Source organism: Notothenia coriiceps, unplaced genomic scaffold (genome assembly GCF_000735185.1).
Source record: "Notothenia coriiceps isolate Sejong01 unplaced genomic scaffold, NC01 NC01_scaffold00004485, whole genome shotgun sequence".
Classification (NCBI taxonomy): domain Eukaryota; kingdom Metazoa; phylum Chordata; class Actinopteri; order Perciformes; family Nototheniidae; genus Notothenia; species Notothenia coriiceps.
Window position 1 is genome coordinate 687,655 of NW_011337186.1, and position 14,028 is coordinate 701,682.

At 40.3% G+C, this 14,028-nt stretch overlaps 1 protein-coding gene across 1 annotated transcript in view; it reads right to left on the reverse strand.

The window, feature by feature from the left end:
* Positions 1 to 14,028, reverse strand: part of cdin1 (CDAN1 interacting nuclease 1) — a 52,708-nt gene that overhangs the window by 35,991 nt on the left and 2,689 nt on the right. The window contains exons 3-6 of the mRNA XM_010767560.1: positions 6,740 to 6,785; positions 5,702 to 5,766; positions 4,793 to 4,853; positions 1,644 to 1,716 (exon numbers count right to left, since the gene is read on the reverse strand). Of these exons, the coding sequence (XP_010765862.1) occupies positions 1,644 to 1,716; positions 4,793 to 4,853; positions 5,702 to 5,766; positions 6,740 to 6,785 (245 nt within the window). The remainder of the gene's footprint in view (positions 1 to 1,643; positions 1,717 to 4,792; positions 4,854 to 5,701; positions 5,767 to 6,739; positions 6,786 to 14,028) is intronic.

A 14,028-nucleotide genomic window follows, 5' to 3' on the forward strand; every position in this document is an offset into this window, starting at 1 on the left:
CTATCGAACAACACCGAAACACCGTGCTCGTCCGATCCACCACTTGCACACTTCATCGTTATTGTAGTCCACAGGGAACCCGAAATGTTCCCACACAGCTGATTTAAAAGAAGCTGGTGGGTTCTAACTCCTGTGTGTTATCTGAAATCACCATACTAACTTTTCTTCTTCTTCTTTTAGGTTTTGTTGTTGTGTTTCTTCTTGTTCTTCATTTGTTATTTAAGGGCGGCTGGCAAACAGCTTTTAGGCGCAATACCGCCCCCTGGATTATAAATAGTGTAAAAATAATGCCCTGAATGACAGACTTTTTTCCCACTCGTAAAAAAAAAGGCGTATTCGTCGCGTGGCGTCCGAACCCTGACAGTACGGGACGGATACGGATACGGATACCGTTACACCCCTAACGTCAACATTTGAAAGGTTTTATTTAAACAGCAGGTAGGATTAAAGTAGATGTTAATCGGATCTAAATCACTTTTCTTTCACAGCGTGCAGGCTTAGTTATGCTGATTTAGATCTATGATTATCTTGTAAAAGCCATCTAGCTTCTCTGACATCACTGTACAAGAAGAAGAGCCACAACCATGACATTACTCTCAAGCCTGCAAACGCTGTAATACTCCATGGTTACAACACTGTTTTGAAATTAAACAACGATCATCCGGGAAGTTTTGTCTGCTACAAATCTATTGTGAGCAATAATAAAGCCTGTTTTCACTGTATGGAGATGGAGGGATGCAGTGTGCTATTATCTGAGACCGAGTGCTTCTCCTGGATGAATGCCCTGTTCTACAAGCAGCTCAGACTAGTATTTTGACAGGCAGTGGATAACGGTGGGTCCAAAGCAATCACATCTCTGACTTTGACAAATGGCTGTGCTGTGGCGAAGTTGAAAATAACACACATCCACTTTAATCTCTTTCTTGATTAAATTGAAATCACGTCTTTTTGACATCATGCGATTCACTCTCAAAGCCCTGGCTATGGCACAGACACACACAATCTATTGAAATGTTATGGAATAATATTTGCATGTGATATTAGATTTTCTCTTTAAGTGTTACTGCAAATGTTTCCAGTATTTCTGCCAAAAAACTATTACACAATATATAACCAAACTCTACACACTAACAGGAATGTACAGAGACAATTATTCAAGTTTAACACAAATATTTGCATCTGGAGTTTTGTTTTCATCAGCGCTACCTTGAGATGGTTTGCTTTTCCTGCCACATTTTCCTTAACTTAATTTCCTCAGAGGACCCCAGTAGAGATGGAGAAAGAGAAGGAGATGAAGGAGGAAGAGAAGGTAGGGGGGAGATGGATGCATTGGGGGATGAAGGAGGGTGAGGAAAGAAATCAGGGGTGTTATAAATAACACTGATGAGGTGAGCTAGAATTGATCCAGACTGCAGTTGAGAGGTGGGTGGTCCTTCCAGTGCTTAATTGCCAGTCATGTGCCCTGGGATGCAGCTAGCACTAAATGTGGTCTGTCTCTCATTAGGCTCGGACAGGCTGAAAATACAGCAGCAAGAACGGGATTTGGGACTCAAACAGAAAGGGATTCAGACAAAGTGCTACAATTAAGACTGATGGGGGGATGATAGAAAGGATGGAGGGGGAAATGGAAAAGTGTTACTCACGCACTCCACCCTCGAGGCCCTGAAGGAACCTGTCCAGGATGATACGAGCCATCAGTGCCGGAGACAGATCCACCTTTAAATAGATTGAACAACAAAAAGAGAGAATTTGCCTTAATGAAAAACCAGGCTATGCAGAGTTAATGCTACTTCAAAACAGGGCTATAGTGGAAATAGTATTCCTCTCTTGAGAATTACTCCATTTACAAACCTTCAGACTAAATCCCGCATATCCAGTTGGAAGTGCGAACACATTTCAAAGAACCTAAGAATTACGGCGCTGAAATTACACCGCCGGTCTACTTTCGGCTGATGTCACATGGATAATAATGATTGTAATGGCTTTAAATGATATTATTGGGTTTTCAAACCTTGACCTAACTTTCGACAATCTCTGTGCAAATTGGTCTTTGAAAGCGTTGCTGTGCAATAACCTTTCCCACAGGAACAAGAGCTCGCCAATTACGCAGCCAAGCTACCAAGCTGAATTGCCTTCGCCTCTGTCAAACGGACAACCGTAGTCTCTCATCTGGAATGAAAAAGCTGCAGACACTTTGCCCGAGACAGAGACTATGCAGAGCTTTAATCATAGGATGATCACCAAGGAAAAACTTCAGACACCAACAGGACACACCGGAGGGACTGTGGGAATGCAGCCCTTAATGGGAAGAATAGAACCTGTGGCTGCAGCGCTCTTTGAACACAAAGACACCTTGAGAGGTGTTGAGAGGTGTGCAGTGTTTTTTAGTTTGAGTGCAGGGAGATGCCCTGACAGGTAAGGGAGTACTAATGGCTGATACTGAAGGTGTATCCTTGACTTCATTCTTATGCCTTCCCGGTCATTATAAACAATATTACCAGGAAATTGTTGAAATGGTACTGGAATGAGAAAACAAAAGCTAGTATTTATTTTATTATTCAGTTCAATTAACTTAAGGCACTACTCATAAAATGCTCCAAATCGTCAGAGTGAGGTATTAGCTTTAAAAAGGTAAACCAAGCATATGGAGCTAATTCCTTTTCCTAAGCATTGCTTTTTATCTGCTAAACATTAAAAGACACATTAAGTCATTTATTGCTAAATTGCACAACCTCTTCAGCATTGAGGGAATTAAAGCATTGCTTGAAGACAAGACATTTCTAGCCAGCTTGTTATGAAACACAGCTAGAGATCATTTTTTCTCTTGTTAGCATAATTGGGGACCAGAAGTGAATTTGCCCTCAGCCTGTAGTAAGAATGGTGCGTTTCATCTTTTCTCTGATGCTTGTTGGTAACGCTGGGAGCAGAGAGGCTTCTGTCTAAAAACAATGTATTTTTACCCGCAGAAGTATTTGTTAACGTCTCCATAATATTGCACTAAAAAGGCCAAACATGTCGGTAATAATTAAGGAGTGAGCAGCACAGAGTTTATATCTTCATTAAGACCTCTGTTAGCGTTTTAAACTTAGCTTTTAGCTTGAAGCTCTCTTTCCTCTCCCCAACCTTTCTAATTTCCTCTCCTTTTCGTCTCTGCTCTCAATTCTTTCCTCTTTGTGCGTAATAGTTTGCGCTCTATACACATTTTTGGATGATGAGCATCAGATTCCTGGTAACCTGCATCAGGGCTGACACATGAAAAATGGCAACATTACCATCGCTGGCCCAGACTGAATAAGGACCACCTGATTAGTTCAGGTACTTGCATCTCCCTAATTTTCATATTAATCATGAGTCTCCATTCTCAAGTCAGGGCGCAGCACTTCATGGGTTTAACATGTGACTAAGACTCACCAAACCTTTATTTCCTGCAGATAACAATTATTGTTTAGTTAAACTCCACTTTTATTAGCCCCGTAGGCTAATGGCTGTCACGTAGAGAACAGTTGTGTAACTGCACTGTTCTAAACCCCTTATGTTTAAGTAACCTTTACATAAAACTTCATATACAGCTTGCGAAAACACAGCAAATGTCGGGCTTAGAACCCTCATTTATGGAAGACTTCTCGGGCAAAAAAAAAGAAATCCATGAATAGTTTTCATCATTGTTAATCATTTCCCTCTGTTGGAGATATATTGTCTCATAAAGGGATGAAACTACATCAATTAGCGGTCTGGGAGACCATGAGTGCTTGGTTTAAATGTTAAGTAGCATATTAAAATGACAGTTAAATGGTTCATAGACAGTTATCTCTGAGCTGAATTTAATCCTTTGGAGAAAAAAAAAATCATGTGTCAATTAAATGGAGAATGAATAATGGCAGTTAGCTTTGAGGTGCCGCTGATGCATGTGAACTACTCTGATTTTAGATTAAGAAACCCTCAAATCCAGTTGCCTGGTGTATTCACCAATACAGATTAAAATGTGAATTTAAATGTTTTAAAAGCTTACACAGTCTACATTCAGTTCTAAATATCACAATGTCAAAATTGCCAGACTAACAATGGGATCAAATGACAACATAAGAAAGAAATCAGTATCTGAATAATCGAATACATATTGCATAAATAATCATTCAGCAACATAAGCTGCTTTTTCCATTTTTTCTTCACAGAAGAGAAACTGTAAATTATTTAGTATTACAACAATAATTTACTTATTAGGTCCAAATGTGAGAAACACTAGGGGTAACTGATGGATTAGTTTGCTCTAGAGTAAAATGCAGAAACTTGATCATGTGAATAATTTAAGTGTTGTTTTATAAAAAGCACACAAAAATCACACCACTATTTGATTATTGTACCAAGTTCACATGAAATTATACGTATGAATAACATTTTCTGCATCAACCAGAGAACCAATCCTACCCTGACCTTTCTAAAGCAAACAGGTGGTGAGGTGATGAAGAGAAGAATTAACCAATGACCCGGCCCTCACCTGTCCGCAGTTTGCTGCAACTCTGCCTGAAGTGCAATTTGGAAAATGACCTAATAAAACACAACACGTATTTTCACATCTGCTTAATGGAGGTGAGGGCTAATTACATTAAATAATTGATAATGGTGCGGACCAATTTACCAATTTTGATAATGACTAACAGACTACTGAGAAAATCTCAAACTGTGGCCAATTTCTATTTATCCATTTAAAGGAAAAAGCAGGCATCAATTGAGGATTTTCCTTTTGAAGATAAGAAAAGAGAGACAGAGAACTAACTAAAGGTTAGGCCATTACCTCATTGGCCAACTCCAGCAGGACGGGGGCAGTGGGATGTGCCTTGGCTTCACTCAGATACCTTCATTATAACAAAGAACAACAACAGCAGTAAAAAAAAAAACATGGCCCACAAAGGCAGACAGAAGGGTAGAGGGGACTAGACCAGGCTAGCCAAGACATGCTAATGTCCCTGATGACTCTGCCCTAGGTGGCATATGGCAGGCTCAGTGCGGTTAAAACAGCACTGCTTGAAGGGCTTCAAATTTCCTTGAAGCCAGATGATGGTGATAGTTAGTTAACCCCTGCCGCCCAAAAAGCCTTTTTTCCCTCGCCAGCTAAAACAGCAGCTCCCCTCTGATCCTACCCAGATCATGTCTGAGGTTTGTTGTTTTAAGTGGATTAGAAGTGCATTATCCAGTCTTGTTTACCCCAGGACAATGGCCTAATATGCTAGATAAAGGCTAATTGCAATATGCAAAGAGGTTTTCCCCCTACAGCCTGTTTTTCTTTTCTTTTTTCTTTGAATTTGTCCGTATTCATTGAATTACAGATAATCATCCCGTCATAACCCTGAGTAAGGCAAATGTCTAAAGCCCGGTTATTTATTTATTTTTCTGCTTTCACTTTGACATGCAGAACAGAGCTTAGCAGGTGCAAGTGGAGGTCTGGAATGAATCCTGAGGGTGGTGATTTGTTTGGGGAAGATTATATCTGTCACGGTGGCCCACCTACTCTCTGACTTTTGCAAGTCCATTCCTCTGTCACAGAACAGGGAAGACAAAGAGAGCACACAAGAGTGGGAGACAGATACAACAAAAAAGAAGTGAAAGATAAAAATAGGGATAGAGATGTGAGGAAGATAAACAGAGAGGGCTTGACAGAAGAAATAAGAGCAATAAAGTAATACAATACAAAGAAATACAGTACCTTTGGTAGTGGCTTTCAATAGCATCTGGTGCATGGTGTCTTGAGATTGTTCTTTTGATTCGTTTCTATCATAAAGAAAATACTGGTTATTATTAAAAAATAAATAATAATAATAATAATAGTTATTTCCATACATTCATTATTCATACTTTATTTCAGTGTGTTATTTTTCCCATTCCACCTGAATAACATGCAGACCTGTTCAGCCTAGGTTCCTCCCTTCATGCTCTGTTGTATATGAACAAGCGTAATAGATCTTAGGTCAAAGTAATTTAATTTCAATAAGTTTGCTAGGGGTCAAAGTGTATGAAGGAAAGCTTGTTCAAACCCCCATCCCCCCGCTACCCCCCTCACTCAAACCTTGTATTCATTTCCCCTTTTTCGATCAAACAATGACCTTATTTCAGATTCCACACCCTGACATTTCCCTGCAATTGAATTGCCATCTTCGGCAAGAAGGAGGAGGACAGGGGATACAAGAAGGAAGACCACTGGTTAAAAAACAACTTATTTAAAAACTACTACACAGAGAAAATGTAATTCCACAGAGACGGGCAGTGTGACTGACACCTGTCAGGCGGATGATAAATGACTCCATTTTCTGCCTGTGCTGCCTTCTGCCACTGGCGGCAGTGGCCATTTATCATCATCTGCTGTCAGCCGTGGAAAGCAGCAGTGACAGTGCGAGTCAGCAAACATTTAGCACACGCAGCCGCACTACACGGGGAAATTATTATTGTCAGAATAATAATGGTTTAGCATAATTTATTACAGGTCCACCAAATAAGCAGGGGCTAGATGTTATTAGACAGATGGATGGGAAGGCTTGGCAGACATCCACTGAGGCTAAGGCAGGCAAGAGCCCTCAACGTGAACGTGAGGAGGAGGGGGTGGAGGGAACAAAAGGGGGTATGGCGTGGGGGGGGGGCATTCTCCAAACCAATCAGAGAGCTGGCAGTTCAATTACAAAGAAATAAAGGAACATTCATCATTCAATTAGGCACCTGTCAGGGCTCACAAAGGAAGAAAACTTCTAACCTGGTACTCCAGGGAGAAGATGCTCAGAAGAGTGGACTGCGAGTGACTGGAACAAATAAAAGAAGGACAAAGTTAATTACCAGAGTGCATTGCACAGAGACAAAGGGAGAGGGGGAGCTTCAAAGCTGGGGCCAGCTGCCCTGTAATCTAAAAGAACATGAAAACAAGTGTGGCAAAGTTGTTCCAGATGAACACCTCTGACAAAGGATTCCTGCCACGATGGCGTAGGGGTGGAAGACAGGGGGAGGTTATGCGTGGTATGAGAGATGAGAAAAATATACCCTGTTATTTTTCCCTTTCACTCATTCATACATACCATCTTCTTCCATCCATTTTATCTACAGTAAGAGAGCTGGAAAATAAATTCTTCAACATTGAAGTGCAGTTATTGCACTCATAAAGAACATACCCAAACCAAACATAACAATGTTGAAGTAAAAGTAATGACATTCATGCAGATAAAGGACAGGATGTGCTGAGAGAAACCCAGCATTCACTGGAAATAACACTCTGTGGTTTGGTAGATGTCTCTTTGCAAAAGGAGTTGACCACTGTGAGATTGTGTATCTATTTGTGTGATTGGTGTAGCAATGCACAGATAGGAGAAAGTTTTCTTGCTTCACTGTCAGAGCTGGCATATGGGCCTCTCTGGATCCGTCCCACTGCAACTGATGGGCTTTGAAAATGGAAACTTTCACTGCAGGAAGCTTGGACTCCCAGGAGTCAGTGGATTCTATGGGATGCCATAAGTTACATTCATCTCCAGCTCTAGTCAATGTCAAACACCTGGCAGAGAGAGAAACCTGGAAAACAGGCAGCTCCAACAGGGACTCACAGCCCCTTCAATACTCCTCTCCCACCCCCACAGGCTCCTTTGGGTTGGGGATATTTAAATTGGTGACAGATATTATTCTAATTGGATGATACATACCTCCACGTGCATATCAATGGGAAGAACACATGAATGCAGCACACACACATGGACATACACAAACTGCTATGTGATGGTCTCCAGTGGTTTCCATATACTGCTCTCAGTACACTTGATTGTTAAATTTAATGGACTTTTGGTTACAAGTCACCTGAGAGTGGTATGTAAATACTGAGGAGAGGCTGAAGCTTCCTTTCTGCATTAAACTATTGAGTCCACATAGGCTTTCGACATCAATCACTATAAACCATGAAATAACCATGTGACATGTAAACAAAGCCAAAGGAATCTCGAACATTGATTTCTGTCTGGAGTCTCCGTCTGCGGCCATTTTTAATAAAAGCATTTTAACCACAGGAATAGTTTAGCAGTTTTTAATGGCTTACCCCACCAAACACGTCATATTGGGTTCTTCAGATGCCAGTTTTTAAGTTGTAAGGCCGGAGAACAGCTAATTTGTGACTATTCAAACTCTCTGGGGCTCGACCCATCACAGATGAGTCTTGTCAACCACAAAGTTACAGTTACAATATGTGAATGAAAAACAGTTTGAAGTGAAGGAGAAGAAGGGGAAACTCACTGCCACCTCAGCATTAATGTACAATGATGCTCGGGGATGAAGGGGCCACTGCAATTAAGTGGGCCATTAAATGGTCAACTGTCAACATGTGGACACTTAAGGGAAGAAAAAAAAAAATCTTCCACACTTCAACCATGCACCTGAGCATTTCAACAACATTACGGCCTTATTGTTGGCATGGGACCATCACGATCCCCCTGTTGGAACAGACATCTGTTAGGTTTTAAATGGATTACTCTATAATGAGCACGATTACAGCCTAATTGCTAAATCTATACCCTGTTAACTTTAAAAAGGGACATAAACTGCTCTAAATATCTGGGAAAACATATCCATTTCAAAAACACAAAGAACTTTGGGGACTTTTGTTTTTTCTGCTTCACCTATAGCAGTTGTTGCTGACATGGAAAATGGATAAAAGCTTCACAAATGCTGAAACTAACTTGAGTGTTGAAACAAGACCAAGTATTCTACGATTTTGAAGAAAAAGAGAGCGATGTAAAAGAGATGAGGGCAGACACCTGGATCCAAACCAAGACGATCTGCATTTTATAGAGTCTGTCATATTTTACACTGTGCTCATATTGTATAGTGCCCTTTTTCCATTTAACAGACATGAATAGTAGGTTATTGCAGACTTTGCATTAATGTATATCCAATCTGTGCTCTCCTGGGCACAGTAAGCTCTATTCATGCTAACATATAGTGCCAAGTGAAGTCTTACAATGGGGATCTGATCTGCCTGCTGCACAGTAGCACGGTTATACATACACTACCTTACCTCATAATACAAGATTCTGAGAGACATGGTCTGATACAAAATTATTCTATAAATATTCCAAAACCTGATTTATTTCTCACTGCCTTTTTTTGTTTTAAACAAAGCATTTTATTCGTATGTATGCACATTATGAGCACAGAAGAATGATTATTGCATGTTATTCTTTTTAATGCTGTGATACAACATAAAGATAAATAGCATTTTGTTTATATGTCAAAACATTATTGTTAAATTACAGAACTTTCTTCTAGGGTTAATCCCAAAATCCCCCCCTGGCTATGACAACTTTGGAGTCCGAAAGTGTAACATCTCCACATTGAAATATCTTAGTGTTTTCATAATAACTAATTCATCAATCTTTGTATCTTTTTGAATTAGATAGATGTTTGACTGTTTGATTTTAAAACAGTGTTTAATTATTTAAATGTATTAAAAGGGAAAAGGAACATTTTCAAACCACTACAAAAAGAGTCCGTGCAATGCAGCACATCTGAACACTGACCTTTATGAGAGAAGAAAAAATAAAAATCCCTCCCTCTTGGATATAATTTAGAACATGGGGAAACAGAAGGTTGGGAGACAGAAGAGTGGTTAGGGAATCATTCACTCTCAACCTAATTACCCTTCCTTACAACATAAGACAGAGCATTAATATGCACTGGCACCCAAAATAGTAAAGCAGCAGATTAAATTAAAAACAATTAGGGACTTTCACTTTGTCACTGAGCTGGTATGCTTGTCTGGTCAGTGCTTTAGGCTCTATTAAGTTAGGCTATCCACTGGTTATGAATCTGACAAATTCATATTTGAGTGTCGAATTGCCTTGACTCCTCATGCGTTCAAAGTGCATCAGTGTCTTAAGCTTACATGGAAGAAAACAGTTGCGAAAAGCCTAGAAATTCCCTACAACCTAATTAATAGGAGATGAGGGAATTCAAGCCATCCATTATATTCAGAATCTTCCTATTTACAAATAATTAATTATAAACAATAGCTGTAATTTAGGTAATGAAAGCCACCTGGCTAATGGCATTGGTATCATATGCTGCGACAGTATTTAGCATTTGGTGGATCTGCATGCAGTGAGTGTTGCATGGTGAGACTCTTCAGGGCATGGAGCTGGCTAATTAAGGCATAGCACATATTTTTCCTAATGGACGATGAAGCTGCTTTTTTAAAAAGAGAATGACATGGATAAAATGATTCACTCTTAGAAATTGTATGGAAATATTGCGCAGTTGTAATACCTTGTTGTTATATAAATTACTTTATTAGCTAATGCTTCCCTAGCAAAGTTAGGATTTATATCTCACCTAGATCTCATTTCATCAATGCGGGATTGCTGACAATAATATATTACGCATTTATTTTCCTATAGATCAATATTTTATAAAGTGAAAAACAGCTGAATGTGGGTAAAACACTCTGGATATGCAAATGCTGCTAATTACACATGCTGATATGCAAAATACTAACATCTGTTTCTCCATCATCAGCAGCAAAACAAATGTGTACCAAAAAAATCTTTACGCGTTAATGTATAAATGTGATGTATTTTGACAAGAGATAGAAACAAACACAAATCTCAGTGTGTCACACAGCTTCGTACAAATACTTGCACAATGAGCGCACGTGTTTGCAGTTCAAATTACTTTTACTTTCACCCCCGTGCAAAACAACTGTAAAGCCTTCTTCCTATTACAGAAAACACATTAACAATCATGTATAGTATTTACTGTAATTGCAGTTATATTGTTATATTTTCTTGTTAGTTCAACAGATCTAACAGAGATCAACAGATCCACTATATTCTTATGTTTTTTTCTATAAATGAAGAAAAATGCCCTGAAAGCCTGAGTACATTCCACTACATTTACTTATATTGCCCCCCTACCCTCCCAGCTCTCTCTGCAGAATACAGACTTACAAGCCCGAGGGGGACTATGGACAGAAATGGCTCCAGTAGAAGCACAACAGGACATCACACTGTCTACAATTGTCCTAATAGACAAAAAATATGACCCCTACAGAGGCCTATTCACTTTATTACAATCTTTAACATTTCTGTCTGCCGAGGTGCACGTAGATGTCAGAACTGTTAAATAATGGTGCCAAAAAGAGCAAGAAATATCCCACAATCACATCCCTAATTGTGATTCCTCCTGAAAGCTGGGGATCTTCGTGGCTCTGTGTGTGACAAAACATGTTCTAACTATTATGATGTGTTGCCTTTGCTATCGTGTGATTATTGTCATCGCTGCTTCTGCAAATTCTCGTAGAAATTGAAAATGAGGTCCATGTTATCCGTCAAGTGACGAGCGTCCACTGGTCTGGCAAAGAAACACATTATACTGACCAATTGCCTACTCCCCCAAGCGTGGCTGGGGAACTTGTACCATTCTGGGCAATTTGTTTCATTCTTCTTTTGCAATTGAACCTAGTATGCAAAGAGAACCTGAGGCAAGAGACTCCACCATGGCTGCCCAGCTGAACTGTGCTGCTCTATGCTGTAGGTTTTCCTCTGAGTGTATCTGGCTTTGGGGCTTGAGGGACAACACTGTTTCTACCGTACAGTGATTTGTTGGCATTGCTCACCATAGCTGATATTTCTGAGTTGATAATTGGCCTCTATATTAAGACCTTATTTCATATTGTATTTTTAGCCCAATGAGCCGAAAAGGCGTGTGCTTGGACGATGTCTTGAAGATATGAAGAGGAAGTAGTCCTTCCTTTGCTTCTTAATCAAGTAATTGACTTCATCTTTTATTCATGAACTCCTTAGCTTGACGTGAAGTTGTAAACTCAGCACAACTTCTCTTCTTTCTCCATCCCTCCTCTCTGCTTACACTTCATTCATCCCTTCACCCTTCCAAAGCTCATCTAACCACATAAAGCTGTGGAATTAGTTTGCCAGCCTCTCAGCTTTCAAGGGTTGTACCCCAAAGCCACAACTGCCAGTTTGTGTTTTGTTCAATATGGCGGACCAGAAGTGTGAGGCCGTGCACCGGGGGCCGCCTCAGCTGCCCCCACAGGCTCTGCACTAGATCAGTCTCTGGGTAATGTCATTGCCACTTCCAGGCTACAAAAAAGCTCTTGTAGTTTACCTTCATGAGAGCTACAACAGAGCAACTCATTTGATTCCACAGAGACAACAGGGGAGTTCTCAGCTAAATGTAGAAACACTCCGACTGGGACACTTTAGAAATGCTATATTAATACTTTGGCAGTATGAATATACATCTTTAGATCCAATTTCACTTATAAAATGACATGTGTTTACCTCTAAATACGTCATTCTTCAACATTAAGTAAAGGTGTTTGAACTGATAATATAAATGTACAGGTTTCAAATTGGACCAATATAACAATAAAATGGTTGATATAGATATTGTATTTAGATTTAGTTTGAAAAAGGATAATGTAGTTTCTGATATGCAAGAAAATTATACAACTTTTTAATTAATTTATATAGCAAAGGAAGTGAAGTACTTAAAGCAGCTAAACAATTTTGCAAAAATATTGCTGCATTGATTTTGCAAGAGAGCCTAAAAAACAATGATGATCCTTCAGGTATTTACCGTAGTTTAGTTCTATGAAAAAAACCATTATATATATTTATATTTATATATATAAAAAGAGCTTGCCAGTTTAATGCATCGTGCCTGCTATCAAATCCTTAGCTTTAGTCGGCATGTAAATAAAGAAATAAACACTACAGCAACGATAAATAATCAATGAGCAAGTCCCCAAGCTTCGTCCTGAGCCTAGATATTACCATCAAAAACAAAGTGTGTGTTGCCAAGAAATCACCATATCAATGGCACATGCCACAACAACCCTGTCCCGCGTTTTCCTTTCAAAGATCATGCTAGATAAACCCCAAATAACAGAGAAATTAACAAATGCTTGACATTTGCTCAACATCCATTATTCTGACACTTCTTCAGAATTTCAAAAGGCTGAACGCATGCTTAATCAACATTCATATTCCCAGAGCGAGCCCCAGCACCATATTGCAGCCCGCCTCAGTGCTGATGAAAACGGCACATTAGGGCCCGATTCGAAAAACGTTCAGGGACTCCTCACCAGGGAGCTGTGCGAGTGTGTGTGTGTGTGTGTGTGAGAGAGTAAAAAGAGAGAGAGATGCAGTGGCTGTGTTTAGCGGGGAGGGATGCTTCACACTTAACTTTTTAAGCATTTTAAAAATCAGAGGCATCTGCCCCTTTCTGCACACCCTCCCACTTTCATGACTGTGAAAGCCATATGAGGAGTGAGCCGAATGGCATTTTAAAGAGGGGGGTAATCATTACATCCAAATTCATTCATAATACAGCACAGAAGGACACAGAGGACTCTCATTCCCTCCCTCTTTTTCTCGCCCTTCTTACACAGACTCTCTCTGGGGACAAAGGGTGGAAGGAATGGGGTCCCCTCTAGACCCCAAGGGAAGCAAGGCAAGGCCTTAGAGAGCAGCCTATCATTTCCAATTCTAATATGTGGCAAGAGAAGAACCTGATGGGACTGATGTCACATTTTCCCCCAAACCGACCTACGATGAGCCCTCCCACCCCCTTCCCTCTCGCTGCCAAGCCGCAGTCCAGATACTAGGCAGGGCACCACGGCTGGCTAAAAAGGAGGGCAAGGAAGAGAGGGCAGGAATGGGGGTTGATATTTGCATGTCCCTCCATTGTGAGTGGGGGTAAAAAGTGACAGCACCGTGTCCAATTCTTTTCCCCCCAGAGCAGCTCGGGCCCGGCAAGAGAGGCCAGGCTGACAGATGACTCCCAACATCTGTGTTATGCAGCCGTTACAGATGAGGGACTCCACATCACAATCTCTCTCTTTCTGTCTGTCTATGGGACACTCCCTCTCTCCTCCCACTACCCATACTCTTAGTACAACAGAAAGACTGACAGACTTTCCGTGGAAATTACCTTGAAATGGCCTTTAACAATCTTTTTGTTCAAAGTTCAAATGTTCCTCCATTTAAGTCCAAA